The following is a 22,726-nucleotide window of genomic DNA, read 5'->3' as shown; positions in this document are numbered from 1 at the left end:
AAAATGACACTCTTAAGAGAAAAAATATTACCACACACTGGGAGGTCAATCTGACAAAGTATTCATATTCTGAATATGTAAAGAATTCCGACAAATAGATTACTCAAAATATTTTCTTAAACAGGGAAAAGACTAGGACAAACATTTCATTAAAAAAGGATATCCAGATGGCCAGTATGCATAAAAAGATACTCACCCTCATTAGACAACAGGAAAATGCAAATTAAAAGTACAGTGACATATTATTCTATTCCACTAGAGTAGTGAAAATTATAAAAGACTGACCATACCAAGTGTTGGTAAGGATGCAGAGCAGTTAGAACTCTCATATATTGCTGGTGGGCATGTGATTAATGGGCTTTCCTGATGGCTCAGACGGTAAAGAATCCGCCTACAATGCAGGAGACCTGGGTTCAATCCCTGGGTCAGGAAGATCCCCTGGAGAACGGCATGGCAACCCACTCCAGTATTCTTGTCTGGAAAATCCCATGGATAGAGGAGCCTGGTGGGCTGTAGTCCATGGGGTCACACAGTCAGACACGGCTAAGCATGCACACAAGATGTGACTAATAATTTGTTAGAACCACTTTAGAAAACGCTAGTTTTACTAAAGTTAAAACATATGTATTGTGTATGACTCATTCCTGAATATGTACTCAAAGAGAAATGAGGACATATATCTACCAAAAGCATATTCAGCAGTGTTCATAAAAACTTTATTCGTAGTAGCTTCAAACTAGAAACAATTCAAATTGTTATCAAGAGGAGAATGGATAAAATATGAGGTATTTGTAAAATGGATAATGGTATAACAATAGAGAACTGTGATATGCAATAAACATAACTTAATCATAGAGATGAAATGTTGAACAACAAAAAATCGAGAGATGGAAGTATATACACTGTATGATTTCTTTGTGTGTGGGTGAATAAATAGAGTCCCAAATCACCTGTCAATACATTAATATATACTTGTGCTAATAAAGGACAGAAAAGTGGTTTTAGTGCCACGGTAGGCAATGAGTGAACTCTGCCTGTAAGCAATACCATGAATAAATCTCCCAGTATTGAGTAAAAGGAAAAAGCCATCTGTAAAAGAATGTGTGCTATGATTCTGTTTGCATGAAGTTCAAAAACAGGCAAAACTAAACTGCATCTTTAGAAGTAGATTAGTTGGTTATGTTTTCAGAGGACAGGGAGGGTAGAGATTGAAAGGAGGGAGGGGTAGGGGCCCTTTTGGTATGGCAGTGCTCTTGACCTGTGTGAGGTGACACCAGTGTTTTCTTTGTGGTTTTACATTCTGCTGTACATTTATATTCTACTCATTCTTCAGTAAGCCTGTTAGTAAAGAGTTAGAAACCAAAAACCAAAAAGGTCTATAGCTACTAAATGAGTGTCAACATTTATAGGTTATTTTTCTGCTTTTTTTTAAAGGCAAACTTTTTATAAAATTAAAAAGGTATTACCTTTTTTCATTTACCTGTTTTGCATTATACATAGATCTTTCCATATTATTAGAAAATTTTCCCTTTAGAAAGGCATGCTTTCAAACTGAGATGCATCCATAATCAGTCTTAGCTGTCTCATCCTTTAATTTACTACTTTGGTAGTGATTTATCAATTGCAAACTTGCTTTTAATTTTAAATTTATACTTATTTTAAACTCATGATATCTTCTGGGAGAATGAAGAGCTTATATTATCAGGTGACAAGCAAACTCATTAGTAAAATTTGACTTCTTCCCTTCTTAGAAGTTTTATTTGCACAATTTCCTTATTGATGCTAATTTTCTGGTTTGGCATTTATAATAGTTCTGTTTGTTACTTTCAGGGTATGAGCTAGATCTGTGCATTATTATCTTTGTGATTTTCAATAAGCATTGTATCCAGTGATCTTTGCTCTGATTATTCACTGAAAATACTTATCTCTAAGTAAAATTTTTTTGGTGAGTAAAATATTCACTATATAGCTTTGTTCAAATAGAGTATGTATTAGCATACTTGTTCATATTAATTGTTTCTCTTTTTGTTTTTTTTTAGAGAAAATCTCTTCATGAAAACAAATTAAAGAGACTGCAGGAAAAGGTAGAAATCTTAGAGGCAAAGAGAGAAGAATTGGAAACAGAAAATCAGGTGTTAAATAGGTAATATGTTTGTATGTATATATGCCCCATGTGATATTTTGACGTTATAGAACCTTGTTTCTGAGTATAATGTACTTGGGTTGCTTTTAAAATATAAATTTAAAACAATCGTAAAACTTCATTAGACTCCTAATTCATTATCTTTGCTATTCTTTTTCTGATTCAATGTTTCTTCAAACCAAAACATCTTTAACATATGCATTTCTGTTTTGTATGGTTGGGACTGATGGAAAGGTCAGTCCCTGGCTTTGGTAGCCAGGAGTGGTGTAAATCCTTGCTGCTGAGACAAGACAGTTTAGTTATTACAAGTTCGAAATTGTGGCCACAACTTTGAATCAAGGCTCAGTTTTTTAATGTTTTGGTGTGGAAAATATTATTGGGCAGTAGTTTCTGGTTTTTATTTATATCTAAGCACAACTAATAATCTGCATCATTAGCATTTTTGAGCAGAGATTTGCCATTTTAATTTAGTAGTAGTGGCACTGTATGACCCATGTGATTTACGTTGATAAAATCTTTTCAAATTCAGCTAATTAGTGGTAGTCTTCAGCATTTAGACAGTATCAGACTTTTCTGTAATGGAAGCTGCCTGTATGTCAAGCAGTGATGCTTTACAGTGTGCACTGGTCTTCTTGGGTATAATTAGTACTAAAATATGAACAGTTGTGTGTGGTGTTATTTTTTTTAGAACATCCAAGAGGTTTCCAGACTGTGGAATAAATGCCAGTTTTACAAATACTCTCTGTTCCAAAGTGAGAAGCCACCACATTCATTCTAAAACCAAATTCAACTTATTATTTCAAAATTAATGGTTGTGGAGGAGGTGTTATCAATTCAAGAGTGGGCAGCTATGACACAGATCACCTAGAACTTTAAATGGTTTTGAAACTATATTTGATTACTTGTGATTATTAGGAAATTAATGTCCAAAAAGGTGGTGAACTCTGAAGGCCTGCAAAGTTTTTTTTAATCCATGTCATTTTCCCTTAAGTTGGGTAGTTTTATCTTTTTCATTAGGTACATTAAAAAATAGGACAAAATGAATTAGCTATGTTTGACCATATTTTACCTACCAAATTCATAATATTCAACCTGGTATTTCCTCTATTTCTGTTTGATTCTTGAAGTAAAATAAGGCACCTTTTTTTTTTTTGGAGGAGTCCTTTTAGTTTCAAGATTCATGGGTTGGGGGAGTAGAATTAAAAATATCAAAATGTTTTTTATCTCTGACTAATTGTCAAATAAAACTTTAAGTCGACAGCCTACAGGGCCAACAATAACACAAATAATTAAGATGTCATGTCATGTTTCTGTTTATCTGTCTAGGTAAACCACATTTTATGTATTATATATTGGTAAATCTTAAAAATCCTTCCCTCCCAATTAAAATTATGTTCTGTGACTCATACTGTTCTTCAACAGAATATAACTGTATTAAGCAACAGAAATGCTTTTCCTTTTTAAGACAAAATGTTCCATTTGAAGAGTATACAAGGCTTCAAAAAAGACTAAAGGATATACAGAGAAGACATAATGAATTTCGAAGTTTAATTTTGGTTCCTAATATACCTCCATCAGCATCCATCAATCCTGTTAGTCTTCAGTCATCAACTGTGATTCCAGGCATGGAACTGTCCTTCCCTCCTCACATGCAGGTATGTATGGGCATTTATTTTAGGAGAAAACAGTTAGATAGATACTTCTGTAAATTTTACCTGTTTAAATATTTAAAAACCTAAATCTTTACCAGAAAAATTGCTGAGAGGCATAGTGGATTTGAATCTATTCTTCAGTGATGGTGCTAGGAGTAAAGTCTCCTGCTGGGCACCTGAAAGGAAGAGACCGATAAAGTCTTTGAGTAAACTGTTGAGTCTGTAGGTCACTCATATAATTCTGATTATTACCAACATTTATGCAAAGTTACTGTACTATGTGCTTTCCATACATTTTATTTAATCCTAATGAAAATGCTTTGAGGGAAGCTATTAGTATTCCCAGTTTGCACATGAGGAAGCTGAGTCAGAGAGGTGAAGTGACTTGCTCAAGGTCATAACTGAGAGCTGAGTTTCATACCTAAATCTTTCTGTTTCCAAAACTTGAGTTAGTTTTACTTTATCAAATCCCTGAGATGTTGAGGGAACCAAATTGATCAGATGATTTTCAGAAGATGAACTGTTAATAAGCGATGACATTTTGTAATGTTGTAAGCAAGGAAGATTTTTAATGTTGTACGTCACTGAATTGTACTTCTGATGAAGTGCTTTGCTTATATAATAAACTTCTGTTAAACTCGTCTTGTTAGAAAGTTGCCACATAAGTACACCTGGGACTTGCATTACTGTTATCTAATTTATTCTGCGGTGAACTTTAAACCTAGAGAAGAACAGACTTTGGGTATTGGCTAAAGGCTATACAGCCTGAGGCAGGAGAAAAGGGAGGACTAGTTGGTAGTCTAGACCATGCTGGGGTTCTTAGACTGCTAAAATGGTCATTCTTTTCTTGCCAGATGTTGCAGACCTGAATAAAAGAGACACTGAGGCCACTACCTAACAGTTATTTTTCCACCAGTTTTTCTAACAGCCTTTCTTGCAATGCTTTTTCTGTTTTTCCTTTTTCTGTGCTTTTAAGGAGGAACAGCATCAAAGGGAACTCTCTCTACTTCGCAAAAGACTAGAAGAACTTGAAACAACACAAAGGAAACAACTAGAGGAACTTGGATCTCCTGGGGAATGATTTGCTTGGAGAAAAGGCAGATCAAAAGGGATGAAATCAGTGACTCAGTAAAGCTTGAAGCTTTAATGTATGTGGCATTTAGATACTTTATTACTGTTTGCCAAATCACTTGACTGTGCCTCAAGAAAAGGTACTATCTCCATGCTGTGTTGCATGAATGTCAGGATTTTAAGGTTGTAGTAATGATAAGTGAAGCCCTAAGACAGCTTCAGAGATATTTAGAATATTATTGACAACCCTTTGAGAATGTAAAATAAATGAACAAAGAAGAAGGAACTAAATAGGGAATCAAGTTTTTCAATTATTAATTTTGCTTTGTTGAGTTTTTTTAAGGGGGGGTGTGTGGCATTTTGCCTAAATAGAACTATGTTGAATTCCCTCCTCTTCTTCTTTGAGGTGCTTACCAATCACATGGTCAGAAATGTTTTCTGGTTTACTATATGTGAAAGTTATTTAAAGTCAGCATAAAACTTAAGATATCTATATATATTACTCAGTTCAGTTCAGTCGCTCAGTCATGTCCGACTCTTTGCGACCCCATGAATCGCAGCACGCCAGGCCTCCCTGTCCATCACCAACTCCCGGAGTTCACTCAAACTCACGTCCATCAAGTCGGTGATGCCATCCAGCCATCTCATCCTCTGTCGTCCCCTTTTCCTCCTGCCCCTAATCCCTCCCGGCATCAGAGTCTTTTCCAATGAGTCAACTCTTCACATGAGGTGGCCAAAGTACTGGAGTTTCAGCTTTAGCATCATTCCTTCCAACACTACCTTTTCTCAGAGTTGTGTGCACATAATTTATTAAAAGCTTAATAAATATTTTTATATTATTTTGTATTTAATTTTGTTTTAACCATACAGTGTAGAAGATCTAATTTTGGCTTCGTTGAGTTAGAATTAATAGAAGATAACAAAGTACAAATAATTAAATCCTGTGGCTATATAATAAAACAAGGGCCATTTATTGTAAAACTTGAACCCAGTGGGATCCCTTTAGAAATAATGTTGGTGTTTAACTTTGTCTCCTGTTTTGGATCTAACCAAATTGTTATAAATGTTTTATTTCTCTGTGTCCCTAAGTATGCCATCATTTGCTTTTTTATGTAACATCTTTTAAAGGCATTCTGCTGGAATAACTTCATGTCAACAAGGCAAAGCTAAAAAGTCTGCTGGACCAAGTAGAATGTTCATTATCTAGACGTCATCACATTCAAAATTCCAAGACGACAGTGGAGGCCAGGAGTAAGATTGCATAGCCTTAACATCATTTAGAAGAAACTAGATTTACTTACTATATAATACAGCTGCTAATTTACAAAGCATATACAGTGACACTTTGTTCTTGAGAAATAATTTCCGTGGAGCCACTTAGAATGAAAAAAATCTATTGAAAATTTGAAGGAAGAAAAAGACAAAAACAGTCCATATTTACATCAAAATGTTTATTTTTGGATATAGACATTTAAAACATTCATCTCCAAGAACTGCTTCAATCAGGTATACAATAAGAAATAGACTTTAAATCCCTAATACAGAAAAAAGTAACAGAATTAGTTTTTAAATGCTGCTGTAGACACTAGTGTTAGAAAAAAGAAAAGTTTATAAATGGTTTTGCACCAAAAAAATATGCAAAGAAACTTGAAAATAGAAATTGTTTGCCATTTGTTTCTCTGGCTGCTGTTTAATATAGACCCAGTGACTGATTGTCTCCAGCACACATCTAATTTGGCCATGTACTGCGTTTGGCTAACGTGATCCAAAATGTGATCTAGACAGTGCTTTTCACTGGAGGATTGACAGACACGCTACACACATTAGTGACTCTTCACCACCTCAGTGAGGTAGGCTAGAAATATTATACAGAAATTGAGGCACAAAGAGGGAAGTGACTTGCCCAAAGTCCCCAGCAGCACAGTCCCTGGAAAAGGAGGGAAGTCTCCACACAGGATTCATGTGCCAGAGAGCCGGACAGGGACACCCTCATGTAGCATTTACTAAATACTGAGATAAAGCTGTAGCTGATCCTTCGAGATTTCTTAGCATTTCTGTACCCTAAAGAGGGGAAGTCTTTTGGGCAACTCTCCTACCCTTGGGTCTCAACTCTCCTGCTGTTCTCCTATGAATGCCTTCACATCAAGACTGCAGCAGCCTTAGATGGGGACGAGACCTTTGTTATAAAGAACCTCTGTGGTAGGATTTTTGAGGTGTGTCCATTGGAAAGACAGTGGCCAGAAGTGACAGGATTGGGAAGGTCCCTATAGAGCAATAAATGCTTATCTTCTCTGATCAGTTTGTTGAGGTGTCATCGCTCACTCTTTACCAGATAGTGAGAAGCAAAAAGAACTGCATTCATTTAAGACAAATGTACTTTTAAATCCTGCTATCTCATAGATTGTTGTTGGTAAGTGATTTTAAGGAATGTATGACCAATGTTTTATTTGAAAATTTTCCTTTCCTCAGTCTGGGATTTGGAGCACCAAGGGTAAAGGTGCTGCAAAGAAAGTTTAAGAGTTGCCAGTTAAACTTTTTACTTCTGGTTTAAGAGAAGGGAAACACAGTGGTATTAGAATTGGTCATGAGCAGCAAGAATTCAGGAGTAAAAAATCAGCAATAAAAAGACTACAGTATAACTAGGTAGGGAATTCTTTTTTAAAAAAGGCATGAATAAAACAGGTATTCTTAACTCTCTCTCTTGTGAGGAATACTTTCAAAAAGTACATAGTAAGACTAAGATACCAAGTTGTATACTAATATTTTTCAGGCCATGGGCCTCAAATATATATATATTCATATATAATACTCCAGTGTGACAGCAATTTCATGAAATGTAAAATGTATTTTTTAAAATCACACACAAGTATTTATAACCACAGGGTTCACCAGAAGTCTAAAGCAAGGAGATAGTAGTATAGAAGTGTAGGATTAGGGGACGGAGTTACTCTTCCATAGACAGTTCTGATTGAAGTTCTTCGATACAAGCGATTTTTTTTTTTTTTTACAATAGCCTACACATCTACTATTGAATACATTTAATATGGAAAAATAAAATGAAGAAAAGATAGGTACTTTAAAGTGTTTGGGTAAGATGCTGTCACGAAGCCTACTCCCTCTCCTTGCTTTAGAGCTCTCTAGTGAAATGGAGGTGAGTTTGATGGAGTACAGTCGGTGACCACTGAAAAACACGAGCCCTTTCAACAATGTTGCAACACCGTTAGTTTTTGGTTTAAAAACACACACACACACACACACACACTCACAAATGCTAAATGTACACACTACCAAATTCTGCGGTCAGCTTTTCCAGGAACTACTGGGGAAAAGTCTCAATGCTGCAGATCCCCGAGGGTGCCCGCACACCCAACCTTGTTTCCAGATGACTCATTTCACAGTTTGTTTTGATCATTAGCAATGTCCCTTGTCTGCAGAGGTGCAGTGTAGTTACAAGTGCTACATAGCTGTAGTTTTCAAACAAAACCACTTATATCATTGTGCTTAAGTGGAGAGTGTAGTTAAACAATACTGACCCTTGCTTACTGGCCCTGTATTCTCTGTAAACAAGGAGGCTGTTTGAAACAACCACTTCAGCTCTATTTACAGAAGGGTTCCCACAGTACACACACAGGCACAGTGGTTGATAGGCTTTCTAAAAGCTGTGCGTGTGCCTTGGTCTCTTAAAAAAGACAGTGCTCAAAGTGGAACCTATGTGCAAACTTAAACTCACAACACAGAGTAGCTCAAGCAGCCATTTTGCTCCCAAGTCATCTGAAGAACTTTACCAGATTAAGCCAGTCCCCAGAGTGCTTACATCCACTTGCATTTCTTCTTTTCCTCAAATAAGACTTTTACATGCAAGAGTTGTTTCTGAGCTTCTTCCAGCCCTCGTTCTCTTTCTAGTTTATTTAGAATCTGTTGACAATTAGAACAGTTATTTTAGATATTGTGGTTTTAGCATTACAATTCTATTTTTTTTTTGCATTCCTGATGCTGTGAGTGGTAAATCTGTATGAAACAGATGCCAAGATTTTCTCCGATCATTTACATACTCACTTTGCAAGTTGTTTTGCTAAGTCATTATCACAGGATCAACAACACTTCAGCTTAAAATAGAAACTCGAAAGAAATACCGAATTACTTGCTTACAAATATGGGGCCAGAATTCCAAGGCCCTGTTTTATGCATTATGTCACAGCCATTCCAAGCACAGCAAGCATTCCTGGGCAGCCAACATGCAGGCAAGTATTTCTTCTTAATGCAGCAGGCAGGGGGCATCCTGGTCAGAGATGTCTACCTCCCTTGCCCTCCCCTTCCCTCCCCTCCCAGTGCGTCCCTTCTAACCCCTGACCCCTGGAAAGAGGGATGCTTATCATGTTTAAGGAACTCATTGCCTCTACCCTACCTTAGTGCTTCACTTGATCTTCAAGTAGCAAATGGAATTGGTGAGCTATTCTCACCATTGACATGGATAGCCTGTCCCAGCATGACTGAGTGGGGGGAATCAGGGAAGGGGGAATTAACATTTATTTGGAAACAGCGCATCTGATGACTGTGTCTGTGTGAATTCCCAAAGAAAAAAATCCAGATTAAGGAGAATTAATCATAAAGGAGAATGGTTTATTGAAATAGTTGCTTAAGTTAGAAATATGTCGTACTTTTAACTACTGAATACAGAATCTAGGCGATTTAACAAGCTTAGCCTTCATTTTAGCAGATTACAATCAAGCATAAGCAGGCCCCTTTTATTAGGACCACTACTTACTCATCAAAGTTAACTGTGTCAATAGGCCCCATTAAATCAAATGGCTGGTCCAAAGGTGGGCAGCCACACGCAGGGTCTGGCTTGGTGCCAGGATCCGCATCTCAGACAGCCTTCCTGGCTTCCCTTTCTGGCCATGTGGGATGCCAGAGCCATCCTGAGACCTACAGGACGCTTTATAACCAAATTCTGGTGGCTGATTCATATCTGTTTTTTTAAAAATGTTATTTAAAATCTTACCTCATCAAAATATTTTATGATGTATTTGTAGATTTCTGTCAAGGCCACTTCTTCATTAAATTCATTTTCATGTTTCTTAAAGAAAGAAAGCCTTGTTGAGAGATTCTGAAATGGCTTAAGTACCCAAATATAATCTTATTTCTACTTTCTAACAATACCTTAGATTCCTGAGTTAAGAATTCTTCCATCTCTGAAGATGACAATGGAGGCAAATCCCTGATTGCTTTGTAATAAGACTTTACTTCCTCTTTGTAGGTTGGGATATCCTTGGCATAGAGAAGTTTATTAGTTGGTGCTTCCTGAAAAAAAGCAGCAACCACCAAGAGTTTAAAAAACCATCAGGAAATGATAGCAGTACCAATGTAGCTGAACCTCCACCACTATTACTAATCTTATCTCCTGGTAACAAGTCATCTTCATGCAGCAGGCCTTCATAAATGTTATTGACTGAATGACTGACTGCTATCCAGATAGTTCTGGTGAGTCACTGTTATTTTCAGGCAGATTAAATGCTAATATATTCTGCCTTCCTCTCATAAAAGGACTAAAATTATTATTTTTGCATGATTTTGAGTTACTGTAACAATGGAACTTATTTCAATCATAGTTCGTAACTAATAGTTGTAAAAAGCCTGAATTAAAGCATTTGCTCTCATCCTCACCCACCAGTGAATTTTGGCACTTATAAAAGGTTTGATTGTAGGTCTGATTGAGCCCTTTATATAACCATGAACGTGGTAAGTAATTGGCAATGGCAGATTTTTCTGCTTTTCCCTATTTTATTAGATTATAAAAATCTTTCAGTGTTCTCAAGAAAGAGCATGGTCATTAGTATTGGTGGCTCTGATGTCTTGATTTTGGAAAAATTCCCTGGTAGTTTGAATGTTTTTATGTAATTTTAACTGATGTTAAAATGTAAGGGAAGATTTTTTTTTTTTAAGTTATAATTTTGACAGAATTAACATGTCAAAGAAAAATCATAGCCAGTCTAGAAAAGAGACGGAAAAATTTATTCAACCAGCCTGAGGATTATGACCTAGGAGACAGCCTCTCAGAAAGCTCTGAGGACTGTTCTCAAGAGGTAAGGGGGGTGGGGCCTGCATACATGTGATTTAGGGGAAGGGGGCTGTGCAATCACACACTATTTGTGAGGAACAGATATCTTAATGATTTTAGTGCATTTCTAAGTATGGGAAGATTCAAGAAACTGAGTTCATGAAATTTTCTTCAGAAAAATAACTAACCAAAGGCTAGTCAATTTTCCCCGAGTGCAAACTGCCTCATCCTGATCTTTGGCCTGAATTCCTTTCAGGGTGTGTCATAACAGGTAATGGGCAACATTATTTTGCAATCCCCTCCGTTTCAGACTTAATTTTCACCAATGTTGGGGAGGCATTTCGTGAGCAGGAATGCTCATTCTCAGGTCAGACGAGGATTGCATTGATAGGCCACTCACTGTGCTGTTACTGAACGACGTAGGCCCTATTAACAGCAGCCAAAAGCCTCTGGACGGCCTGTCTTACTAGACTCTCATGGTCCAGGAAATGGTTCCTTCCTGTTGCTTCTACCCACATCTAGAATTACACTATTCCAATAATTGATATTTGGTCAAATTGTTTTAAATCATCTAGTCACCATTTTTACTGGAGGTTCAGTCATCTATTTGGTAATGTACAAAATACAAATAATGTAGGAACATTAATAATTAATTAACATTAATAAAGTATTTAAGCTAAGAGCTTCCTTTATGTGCACCCAGTATCTCCCCAGGTCATCTGACCAGTCGCTATCTTTAAGGGAAATACTATGTTTTTATTGTGTATAAAGTATTGTATGTAAAGTTTTTATTGTATATAAAGCATTGTATATAAAGTTCACCAAAGTAGTATGTACATATACAGTGTGTGGGTCATTGTGACCCCTTACAGGATTGAGAGAGGAATATTATCTTCTAAGGAGTTACACAGCTAGTGCCAGAAGAAAAATGGGTCTTTACAGTTCAGCGGGTACTTCTGCCATTGGAGAGGGCTGATAAATGCATAACGTAGGTGCATACTAGAGGGGAGGGAGGAGGCCCAAACAGGTGAAAATTCTGCTTACATTTTTCTTGTCCTGAAATACGAATTTTTATTGTATCACTACTCGGAAGATAGGTGAGTTAATGGTAGGGTCAGTGCCCCAGTACATTTTTAAATGTATTGATGGCTTGAAGGAGGCCTGGACTGAGATATTTTTTCACCTGTCAAGTTTACAACTTTAAGTAGAACCTACAGCCCTTGTGATCATTCATGCAAAGTTTTATTTAGCCAGGCACTGTGGGTAGGCACTGAATGAAAACCAGTCAGCACCTGCCCTTAAGAAGCTTACAGTCTAAGATCAGTAATTAGCAGCAGTGTAGCACAAAGAAAAGGACTTAAGATGTACGACCTTAAGACTTGTAACCTCTCATCATCAATTCCTCATCCAGAAAATGAGGGTAATGGTTAACTGTGTGGTTCTTGTGAGAACTGAATTATGCCAAGAACATAGTAATCAATAAACAGCCATTTTTAGTATGGATAACTAAGTGTGTTTCAGTGTATTGCACGCTAGGGAGAACTGTACCGGTCAAAATTAGCACATGGGAGATGCATCAAGGGAACATTGACAGAATAGGTATATTTAGACTAAATCTGAGTCTTATACATTTTCTGGTACACATTAGGAAATCACATTTGTTGAATGAATGAGTAGGGTTTTACTAGACAGAGGTAACAGGAAAGGGACGAGCAAAGTGATGTGAAAACAAGCTCGTGGTTAAGTCTGCGAAAACTAAAAGCTGTAGCATGAAAAGGTGGGTAGATGGACTGGGGAAAAAATGAGGAGGCCAGAAGAGAGACTTGAAGCCCAGTGCGGAAGGGCCCTGTGGCACTCAAGATTCTGTCTGGGAGGTAATGGGAAATATTTACAATGTTCAAGCAGGAATCTGACAGTATCAGAGTTTTGTTTTAGAAAGATAGGCTGAGACACAGTGAAAGGCCCCGTAGGAGCCAGGACAGCAGTTGGCAGGGGAGGGATGGAAGTGAGTAGTAACCAACTAGAGACACAGGTGGGAGGAAGGAGAAGGGGACGATAATGACAAGGATTTTACCTCGAGAGACTCTATCTAGGCAGTGCTGGGAAAATAAAAGTCAAAAAACAAGTTTGGTTTCTAGAAATACTGGCGATAGTGAGTCTGGATTTAGACTAGGAGTCTCAGGCGCCTATGACGTGTCCATCACACTTCATCCCAGGCACTCTGAACATCCTTCCACCAAAGACCCACTGCTCAGCATGAAAAGATTTCTAAACCCATTAGGTACAGATATTGCTCAGTTTATTATGGACTACTTGGGTTAAGACCAAAACATCTCTGTCACAGTTTCCTCTGTACTTTTATCTTTTCTTGCCTTATAGAGTTTTTGCTCAGCAAAACACCATAGGACAAACCATATTGATTCAATTATAAAATGACAAAATAGAGGTATTTGAAACCTCAGGCAAGATTTACTTCCCCATAAGAAATTTGTTATAATCAAATAGATGCTTTTAGGTATATTCAGATGGAATTAACATAGGCAAATTTCAATAATTACATACTTTGGGTTCATAGTTTAATAGCATCTATATTAGTATCTACATTAAGATTTTTCTAGGAAACAAAAGCTAAAGGTTTTCACTTAAACTAGATTAAAAATAGAAATAAATGAGCAATTTTATAGAAAAGCAGGTGTTCAGTGACCATCATTTACTTTGTCTTTTGGGCTGATGTCGTGTGTTACTTGAATGTTTACAAGGAAGACAAAGTGCTTCAGACTCACACAAACACGTACAGGAAATCCTAAAGCTGGGCCTTACCTTCCCAAGTTGCTGCTCTGTGAGGGAAAACGCGTCCATGAATGCCTGAGCGATCACTGACAGACAGCCATCTATGTGTGGTGTCTTCTTAATGTCAAAGACAAACTGAGGGTTCTTCAGGATGTTTACCCAGAAGCGAAGAGGAAGGCTGTTCCGAGAGAGAGAGATACCTCGTTTCAAGTACAGCCTTTCATGTGAGGCAGATGCTGTGTTTATCACAGTTTGTGAATGGGTGTCTTTGTCCTTGCTACTGAAGTATGCAAGTCTGCCTTGCCAAACATACCAAGCAACAGATGGCAGCATCACTCAGAACAAGAAAGGGTTAAACTGTCAGCGTTCCTGAAAGGGAGGCCTGGAGAAGTCTGAAACTGGCCACTGACAAAACAAGAATTTTCTCCACAAATTTGTCAATTAGATAATGGTTACCAGTGAGAACAGCTCATCAGACCTCTTCTTACCCCCTCTAAGTCCTCACCGTGGCCTAAGCCACCATCATCTCTCACCAGGATTATCACCCGCCAGCTCCCAACAGTAAATTCTGCCACAAGGGCCAGCAGTCCTCTTAACACAGAATCAGGTCCTCGCCTCTCCACTGTAGCTCTCCATCCCTCTGCAGAAAGCCCTGCATGGTCTAGGCCTGGCACTCATCTACTGCGCTTCACCTTACTCACCCCAGCTCCACCGGCCTCCTCGCTTCTCATCACACGCACCGGGCAAGCTTGTGCCTCAGGACTTCATCCGCCCCTGAAACTGTCTTGCCCCAGACAGTCTCAGGGTGTATGCCTCTTTTTAAGACCTGACTCAAATATCTCCACCAGGCCTCTGACCACACTGTCCTGTGAGTCTATTTTTTGCCTCATTCTCTGCATTAATATTGCCTTCTAATATACAATTTACCTATTAAAATGCAAGCTCTGTGAGAACATGAATTTCTGTCTCTTTACCTTCAACGCCTAACAGTACCTGATACATAGTTGGTACTCAAATATTTGGATATGATCTTGGGAGTCACTCAGAGTCCTCTAGCCTAGCTAACTGTCAGAAGGGCTACTGGGCCTTTCAGCAGCTCTGCTGTCCTGACTACTGTCCTTGTTCACACGCTACAGTCTTCCCAGTGAGATGGTAGCCTGCAGGGCCCAAGCTTGATATGGGAGTGGCAGGGCCTAGGAAGCCAAGGCTAGAACAAAGCGGGGAGAGAGCCACAGTAGACAGTTAAGGTAGGCCTGGAGCTTTTAATACTTATCTAAAACGGTCTGGCTAACCTCAATGCTTAGAACGGCTTGAGCTTGCACTGAGAAGTTCTGTTGCATAATAACTGAGTCTCATTCAGCTCATGCACAAAGTATTTGAATGAGAGGTAATGAGCTATGTTTCTTTAGTGAGGAGAAATTTTAATTTGGATACCTTGCCTCAGCTCGGAGAAGGCAATGGCACCCCACTCCAGCACTCTTGCCTGGAAAATTCCATGGACGGAGGAGCCTGGTAGGCTGCAGTCCATGGGGTCGCAAAGAGTCGGACACGACTGAGCGACTTCACTTTCACTTTTCACTTTGATGCATTGGAGAAGGAAATGGCAACCCACTCCAGTGTTCTTGCCTGGAGAATCCCAGGGACAGAGGAGCCTGGTGGGCTGCCATCTATGGGGTCGCACAGAGTTGGACACAACTGAAGCGACTTAGCAGCAGTAGCAGCAGCATGGCATTTGACCAAATAAAAACAGAAACTTATACAATAGACAGCTTGGAAATTGTTAAGTGATGAATCCTCTGAGGGACAAATTTAAGACTCTTCTCTAACGGAAAAGTGTATGATAAAACCACAAAATATTAATTTCTCATCATTTACTGGTCAAGCTAAACTTGTTTAAGATAGTAAAAATAATAGAGGTTGTTTACTTTGCCCTAAAGAATAGGATTCTCAGCACAGGAATCGTTTTTATTTAAAAAACAGTACCTACCGGTAAGAAACTGCTTTGACACAATAGCTTGCCAAGCCAAAAAGTTCAAATATAGGGATAATCCTTTTGTAACTATCCATGCCCTTCTTTTAGTTAAGATTCTGTCCCAGATTCTTAAAGTCGGTAATCACCTATTGTTGTTCCCACCTGTTTGTTTTCCAAATATGTACAACGTCAGGATCTGTGATTTTTTTGTTTTCAGCCTGGGCATCCAAAAAGTCAAAAAAGTATTTTATAGCAAACGGGGCTCTGCTGTTGGGTAAACTCCAGATGCTTCTAAAAAGTTTTTCAAGTACAGAGTGAATTGCCACCTGAAAGACAGAACACATCAGACTTGGAAGATTAAAGAGAAAATAGGATAGTGGTTTTTTAAAACATGATGAAAAGTGAAATCCAAGTTCAGCGATAACGATGAACAAAACAGAAAAACAAGCTGAAGAGCAAGTATGTACAGCTGTCAAATGAGGCCAGCACTCAGTGTTTAAGACACAGGTCCTGAAAATCCATGCCCAGGTTTAGAGTGGGTGCATAAGCTTCTTGCTGATAACGACATTATTTAGGCAACAGGGAGGCTGTCTTTGAAACTGCTAGCAGTTGAAATGTCAGTTACAGGGCTGTATACATAAACCAAGAAGCCCCGGATGTTTGGCTTTTATTAGTTATGTTCAGCCTGGAAAAACTCAAATGATGTTGCTTGGTTCCCAGAATTTTTCCGGTTGCATGTATTTCCATCATAGGGTTTTTATTGTGTACTTTCCAGAGCATCTGACTGTTTTATAAAAAACAAATAGAGTTCTGTGGGACAGATGAGAAAAGCCAAGAGATTCTGGCTGTCCTCTACCCACCAAACAAATCTAGTAGATTTGTTTAAGCTCCAAGCTGACACTCTGCTATAATCTGAAGATTCATGCCCAGCAGAAGACTAGGGCCAGGTGTAGATAATAGCACTTTTATTGCTAGTCATTTCAGGAAAAAAAGGATCACTACAGACTTCTGTTTAATCCCACTAAAAACTAGATAAAGGAAAATTTGCTCCCAATTTGGTATTCCTATTCCACTGGCTTTTAAAACATCTGACACTTTTATATGTGAACAGAAGTCTTAATTTTAAAATGACCACCCCCTCTTCATTTTATTTGCAATTTAAAGAGGGAGTTTTATTGTTCATCTATAGTAACAAGTAAATAAAAAGGAATAATTATGCTGTCAACCTAAAAAATAACAGTGCAGTGGTGGGTAAAGGGCTTGGGAACAACATTAAATCCCTGACTGAAGATGCTATGGTAGAAATTTGTAAAGTGCTTTATCTTTGCAGTTTGTGAGGAAGAAGAAGAAGGGGGTAGGAAGTGTTTACAATTTAAACTTTCATTTTGCTTTGCTAGAAGGCACAAGGGATTTGTAACATTTTCACACTTCAGTGGAAATTAAGTCAAACACATCATACACCCCCAAGGTAGCCGTAAAGCGCTCCCAGAATGGTAAGTGTACCTTGGTCGACAGCAGCTTTGTCAGATACATTTCTTTTACTTTGAACTTGTGCTTCCCTCGATGTCTCTTTCCCTGCACATCTTGGAATGCTTCCGAATCTGGTAAAATCTAAAGAGAAGACAGAGCAGAAGCAGCGTTACCCAAGGAGACGCGCTGCGCTGCAGAAGGCATCCGATTCAGCGGGAGCACAAGCAAGCCTGGACTCACCAAGTGGCAGTGATCTTCTGTGTATTCCACATCTGAACGCCACGGAAAGAAGGAAAGAAACAGGGCATTAGAGAAAACAACCATGGGCTAATTGGCCTTCCCATAAGATGCCCCACTTGTGTTATAAACAGAATAGGTTCCTTGAGCCCTCCCACCGGAGCTTTTCATAGGGACATTCCGCGCCCCGCCCCCCGCCTCACCCCGCTGCATCTTAAGGCCTTAGGAACAGTGTGAAGATAGGATGGGCCAGGGACTGGAGTTGTCCCTGGAAGTGCTGCAGCAGAGGCTGAACCATCACTTGGGGGTGGGGAGAGGTTCAATTCTCATTCATTTAACAAATAGAGATGGAGCACCTACTGTGTGCCAGGGGCTACTAGGCAGACAACAATGAGCAAGACCTAGCTCTCACCTAAAGGAATTCATGGCCTAGCCACTGAGAGACTCCTCCTAATCACACAGTTAGCACAGCCCTAATCAGTGAGGTTCTCTGAGGAGGGATGTTGGAGCTGGACCTAAATGAACGGATAGCGAGCAGGACCAAATGGGGAGGAGGGTGGGTGCAAATGCCCTGAGGTGGAAAGGAAGGTGACCTCTTGTAGGATCGGAGAGAAGGGCAGCAAGGCAGAGGTCACAGAGTGAGTGATGGAGCAGCACAAAGCGGACAGTCTGAGAAGAAATGTGGCTGAAAAGGAAGTGGCAAATGCAGGGAGAGGAGGAAGCAAGGCAGTTGGGTTTTGTTTTGAAGACGAGAGAGACTAGAACACCTTAAAATGCTGATGGAAAACTATAGTAGCAGGGATGCAAAGCCCAGGTGGGAAAAGGGATGTGGCTGGGAGGAAGGGCAGCCCTGGCATGTCTGGGGAGCCAGGAGGAGGGACTGGCAGACGCAGGGAGGGAGGCAGGGTGGGCTGGCGCTGGCTACTGAAGGCATTCTGATCTCTTTTCTCTGTGAGGTACTGAGTGAAGTCATCTGCTGACAGGGAAGCCTGTGGGGATCAGAGGAGAGAACGTGGGATCACGGAGAACAGTCAGCTGTCTGGAGAAGCACAAAGGGGAACAGGGTACATTGAGGGTCTGGATCCACATGGGAATTTACAACGACTTAGCTGTGCTGTTGCAGGCCTCTCCCACGGGGTGGCCCAGCCTGAGGTTCAGGAAAGGGGAGCAGCTGGGTTCACCAGGGGACTGGCTGGGATGTTCAGAGTGGGTGATGAAAGGACAGAGGGGCAAGGGCTTTGGAGAGTAAGGAGAGACTGGACCGGGAGGAAGCAGAGGCGCTGACCACCTTTAAGGCCCATGAAGTGATCCAAATGCAAGATCTCTAAATAACAAGCTCTCAAAAGACTATAGTCTTTGAAGCCTAAAATACACAGCTCCTCCACTTATTACAGCATAAAGACACCAACCCCCCACCCTAGACCAGAAGGACAGCCGCCCACTGCAAGATGGCTTCTCTCAATATAGCTTGACTTGGGAGTAGATGGGGGCTTGGGAGGTGGGGATGTCCTGCAACCTACCAAGGGGTGTCCTCCAACCCTCCCAGTCATCCTATCCATTTCGTTGGGAGCCCTGAATTCCTCGTTTGCACTCCCCAGGTGTTGGGTCCTATCAGGCTGCTCCTATCATTGAATCCAGGAATAGGGAAGCCCCACCTCCAGCTGTGCATGTGTGAACAGGCCCTGTTGGTGAGGCCCAGAACCTTTCTGAGGGCCGAGGAGGACTGACTGTCTTGGCCTGGATAAAATTTCTCTAGAGAGAAGCCTGGCATAGACCTCAGGATTTTCTCAAGGCACTGTTACAGTGTTTTCCTGCCCCTAGGCTATCAGGGACATAGAAGAGAGTTTAGAGACTGGCCGATTAACTTTGCCCACAAAGCTCCCTGTCCTTGGTCCATCAGTAGGAGCTTTGGACTAAGTGAATTATCTTGTTTGTTCAGAGCTTGCAGGGCTGTGTGCTAATCTGCAAGCTTCCCTCAGTTTTCCAGGGGGATCCCCTCTGTCAGCCCCCATCCTACTGAGGAGTCGGGAAAGAGCTGCAATGGCTAAGATTCTGCCCCATCTTTAGGGGTGGTTAATGATACCAGCTTCCTCAGTGCCGGGCAGTCACAGCAACCACTGTTCACAGTTTCCTGTCCCCCTTTGCAGAGCATGCATTCTTAGGACCAGAAACAGATCAAAATGGCTTTCCTCCAATCAGAGAATTACTTAGCAACAACTCAGTCTCATCTTTGTGACAGTACATCTGAGAGGCAAAAAACAATACTTTATAGACTGAGAACAAAAGGTTAACATTACGTTGGTTACCTGAAGTAAAATTTGCTATCTTCTTAAAGACTTTTATAGTGGATCCATTTGATATCTGAAAGCAAAGATAAAAAATAGATGAGTTTTCAAAATTTAATGTGTTTCTCAACTTCACTCAGGAATTAGATGGCTGGATGGATCTTACATTCTCTCACTTATTCAATCAAATATTTATTTAAGAATTCCTGCGTTCTGAGCATTGCAGGCTGGGGCTATAGTGATGAGCAAGACACTGTTTCTGCCCTCAAGGAGCTTGTGGTTTTGTGAAGGAGGCAGGCAAGGGGAGGAGTCAACTGTTTTGGGGGGCACCCCAGCCTCTTGGAAGTAGGTACTGTTTAGACCACTTTCTTTTTTTGAAAGGGGGGGGGGTCCTACTATATAAAGAAATGCTGAAACAAGTTTTCAAAAACTGGCCTGTAAAGCTGGTGGCTACCCTATGACAGAGCAATTTCACATTTAGGTATGCACATGTGCGTATCCTGAAGGTAAACTTTGTAAGTGCCCCATACTGGCATTTACAACCCCAATATCCATCAACAGCAGAATGAATAAAGAGTTTGAGGTATACTCATAAAACAGGTTATGATAAGACAACAACAGTGAGCAAATTACTGCTCCGTGCCACATGGATGAACCTCACAGAGACACTGGCGAACCAAAATCCTGACAAAAGAATGAACACCGTGTGGTTCCATTCACATTTAGCTTAAAAAAAAAAAAACAGAAAAACAAAAAACCCAGTCAAAACCATGATTTAAATGTTCGGAGAGGAGAAAGTGGTGATTAGGAGAGTCCATAGGGGGCGTCTGTGGTGCCCATAACGTTCTATTTCTTGATCTGAGTGGGAGCTGTAAGATAGGCTCACTTTGTGATAATCCGTCCAGCACTTATAATGTATTCTCTTTTTTTGCAGGTCTTTATCTTTTTAAAAGAAGCTTGTAAAAATCGTAAAATTGCATACACTTTTAAATAAAAATTTAAACATGACTTATAGGAATGTTCTTGTATTAAATGTACAGCTCAAGAACGTTCACTTCAGTGTATACCTGTGTAGCCACCACCCACATCAAGATACAAAATTATATTTCAAGGTTCCAGGAAGTACCCCTGTTACGCTTCTCAATCAACAACCACCCCATCCTCATCCAGGGGTAATCGCTTTTCTGACTTCCATCACCACTGATTAGTTCTGTCTGTTCTTGAACTTCACGTACATGGAACCATTCAGCATACACTTGTGTCTAGCTTCTTAGGGTCAATATAAAGTCTATCATGTTTATATTTATCTGCATTGTTGCAGCTACCAGCAGTTTGTCCTTTTAAAAGAATTATTATTCTAGTGAATGAATACACTATAAAAAAATTGCCATACAATAAAAGGGAAGAAGTACTGACACATGCTACAACATGAATGGATCTCAAAAACATGGTTAAGTGAAAGGAGTCAGTCACAAAAGATCATGTATTATACAATCACAATTTGTCCAGAATAGGCACATTTATACAAACAGAAGGTAGATTATTAGTTGCCTTTGGAGGAATGAAGAGTGACTCTCAATGAGTTCAAGGTTTCTAGTTGAAGTAATGAAAATGTTTTAAAATTAGATTGTGGTGATGACCGCACAACTCCACAAAATGCAAGAACCCACTGAGCCACCTTCACTGGGAAAAGGTGACCTTTAAGACATACAGATTATATTCCAACACAGCTGTTTTTAAACCTGTCATGGATTTTAAATGTACGCATTTGACAGATGCTTTCACCATACTGGCGTGATTTCAACCCCAACGTGTAGCCTCTTGTGGAGATAACATCAAGAGTTCTGAGGGATGAGAACCTTTGGGGACCATGGAGCCTTTGGTGTAACTCTTCCCCACACTTAACCAGAGGAAGAAGGGCCCATCAGGCCAAGGGGGCCTAGATGCTGAGAGAAAGAGGGCAGGCTTTGCTCGCTGGAGGAGTACATTGTTCTGAGGTGGTGGTCCACATAAATACGAGACAAAGACGCCATGGAGAAGCGACAGGGCGGGGATACACCAACCCTCACCTTTATTCTGGGATGTGACTGGAGGGTTAACCCTGTTATTTCTGAACACTGTCCTCAGCCAGGTGATTTTTCCCTCCACTTGAAAGCTCTAAGGCTTTTCTGAATTCTAATATTAATTTGGACCTGGCCTCCCTCTATTTGGGGAAAAAAGTAAAAACTTAGACTGTTTTCTGGCCTGTGGCAAGTTGGTTATCAGATTGTACAAACCGGCTCAGCAAACACCAAAGGATTAAAGCCTAATCTCTTGCAGGTTGTCCCCACAGGGGAAGGAACTCTGGTGAGAGCCAGCCCTGGAGGAGGCCCCTGAGCACAGGGTCCAGCCAGTCACTGAGTCTAGGCCAGAAGCCTCCAACTACTGGTGCTCCTGACATCCTGTGGGGGAAGGGGGCCTGGGCAGGGCTGGTGGGGGCCTTCTGGCCTCTGCAAAGTGTCTTGTGCGTGGATTCTAAACTCGTACTGAGCTCCAGGACTCTGCCGCTATTACTAGACATCCTCTCCTTTCCCCTTGAGCCATTCATTGTTTTCTGGCTGATTTTTCAATTCTCCTCCATTTTTGATGCAATTAAAGTCAACGCTCTGTGCAGGCACCCCCTTAGCAATACTCAGACACCGAGTTTATGAGAATGTCTGAACATCATTACAAAATCCCTCCCCATGAAGAGCTGGATATGCTCTGCTTCTAAGCCAATAAACACCTTCGTTATAAAAGGAAGCTGGTGATTCATTCTGGGTAATTGTCAAAGAATGAATCCCAAATGGATCCCGTTGTGTGTTGAGCCAATACTCTACTACTGTCAGATGCTTTGTTTTGCCAAAAGCGAGCACCCTTACTCTATAATCACAAACACCACGGATGGGCTTTCCGATAAGGAGCACAGCCAAAAGTTCAAATGTCTTTTCGAGAGCTGGCAATGAATTGCTGCTGGCACGGTGCTCAAGCATTAAGACAGCGCAGACGCAGCTTGTACCGGGGAAATTT

General features: G+C 40.2%; 2 protein-coding genes across 8 annotated transcripts in view; one reads left to right on the top strand and one right to left on the bottom strand.

Moving 5' to 3' along the window:
• Window positions 1-5,157, top strand: part of CEP83 (centrosomal protein 83) — a 137,985-nt gene extending 132,828 nt beyond the window's left edge. For all 4 annotated transcript variants that reach the window (XR_015163559.1, XM_086399072.1, XM_086399073.1 and 1 more), the window contains 3 exons: window positions 2,040-2,143; window positions 3,609-3,798; window positions 4,772-5,157. Coding sequence is in view for 3 of the 4 variants with exons in the window: in XM_086399072.1 (XP_086255198.1) it covers window positions 2,040-2,143; window positions 3,609-3,798; window positions 4,772-4,876 (399 nt within the window). In the remaining variant the exon portion in view is untranslated. The remainder of the gene's footprint in view (window positions 1-2,039; window positions 2,144-3,608; window positions 3,799-4,771) is intronic.
• The window catches only part of PLXNC1 (plexin C1), a 158,246-nt gene continuing 139,072 nt past the window's right edge, over window positions 3,553-22,726 (bottom strand). For 3 of the 4 annotated variants that reach the window (XM_086399070.1, XM_086399067.1, XM_086399069.1), the window contains exons 24-32: window positions 19,700-19,754; window positions 17,397-17,428; window positions 17,190-17,297; window positions 15,849-16,012; window positions 13,745-13,892; window positions 10,027-10,167; window positions 9,869-9,943; window positions 8,681-8,781; window positions 3,553-3,971 (exon numbers count right to left, since the gene is read on the bottom strand). In XM_086399070.1, the coding sequence (XP_086255196.1) occupies window positions 3,926-3,971; window positions 8,681-8,781; window positions 9,869-9,943; window positions 10,027-10,167; window positions 13,745-13,892; window positions 15,849-16,012; window positions 17,190-17,297; window positions 17,397-17,428; window positions 19,700-19,754 (870 nt within the window). In that variant the 3' untranslated portion in view covers window positions 3,553-3,925. Of the gene's footprint in view, window positions 3,972-8,651; window positions 8,782-9,868; window positions 9,944-10,026; window positions 10,168-13,744; window positions 13,893-15,848; window positions 16,013-17,189; window positions 17,298-17,396; window positions 17,429-19,699; window positions 19,755-22,726 lie in introns of all 4 variants that reach the window. The other variant, XM_086399068.1, reaches the window with a different exon arrangement.

The sequence above is a fragment of the Bos grunniens genome, chromosome 5, assembly GCF_055505025.1.
Source record: "Bos grunniens cultivar Pamir isolate PY7600 chromosome 5, Bosgru_T2T1.0, whole genome shotgun sequence".
Taxonomy (NCBI): domain Eukaryota; kingdom Metazoa; phylum Chordata; class Mammalia; order Artiodactyla; family Bovidae; genus Bos; species Bos grunniens.
This window is presented reverse-complemented; position numbering and strand designations above follow the sequence as displayed.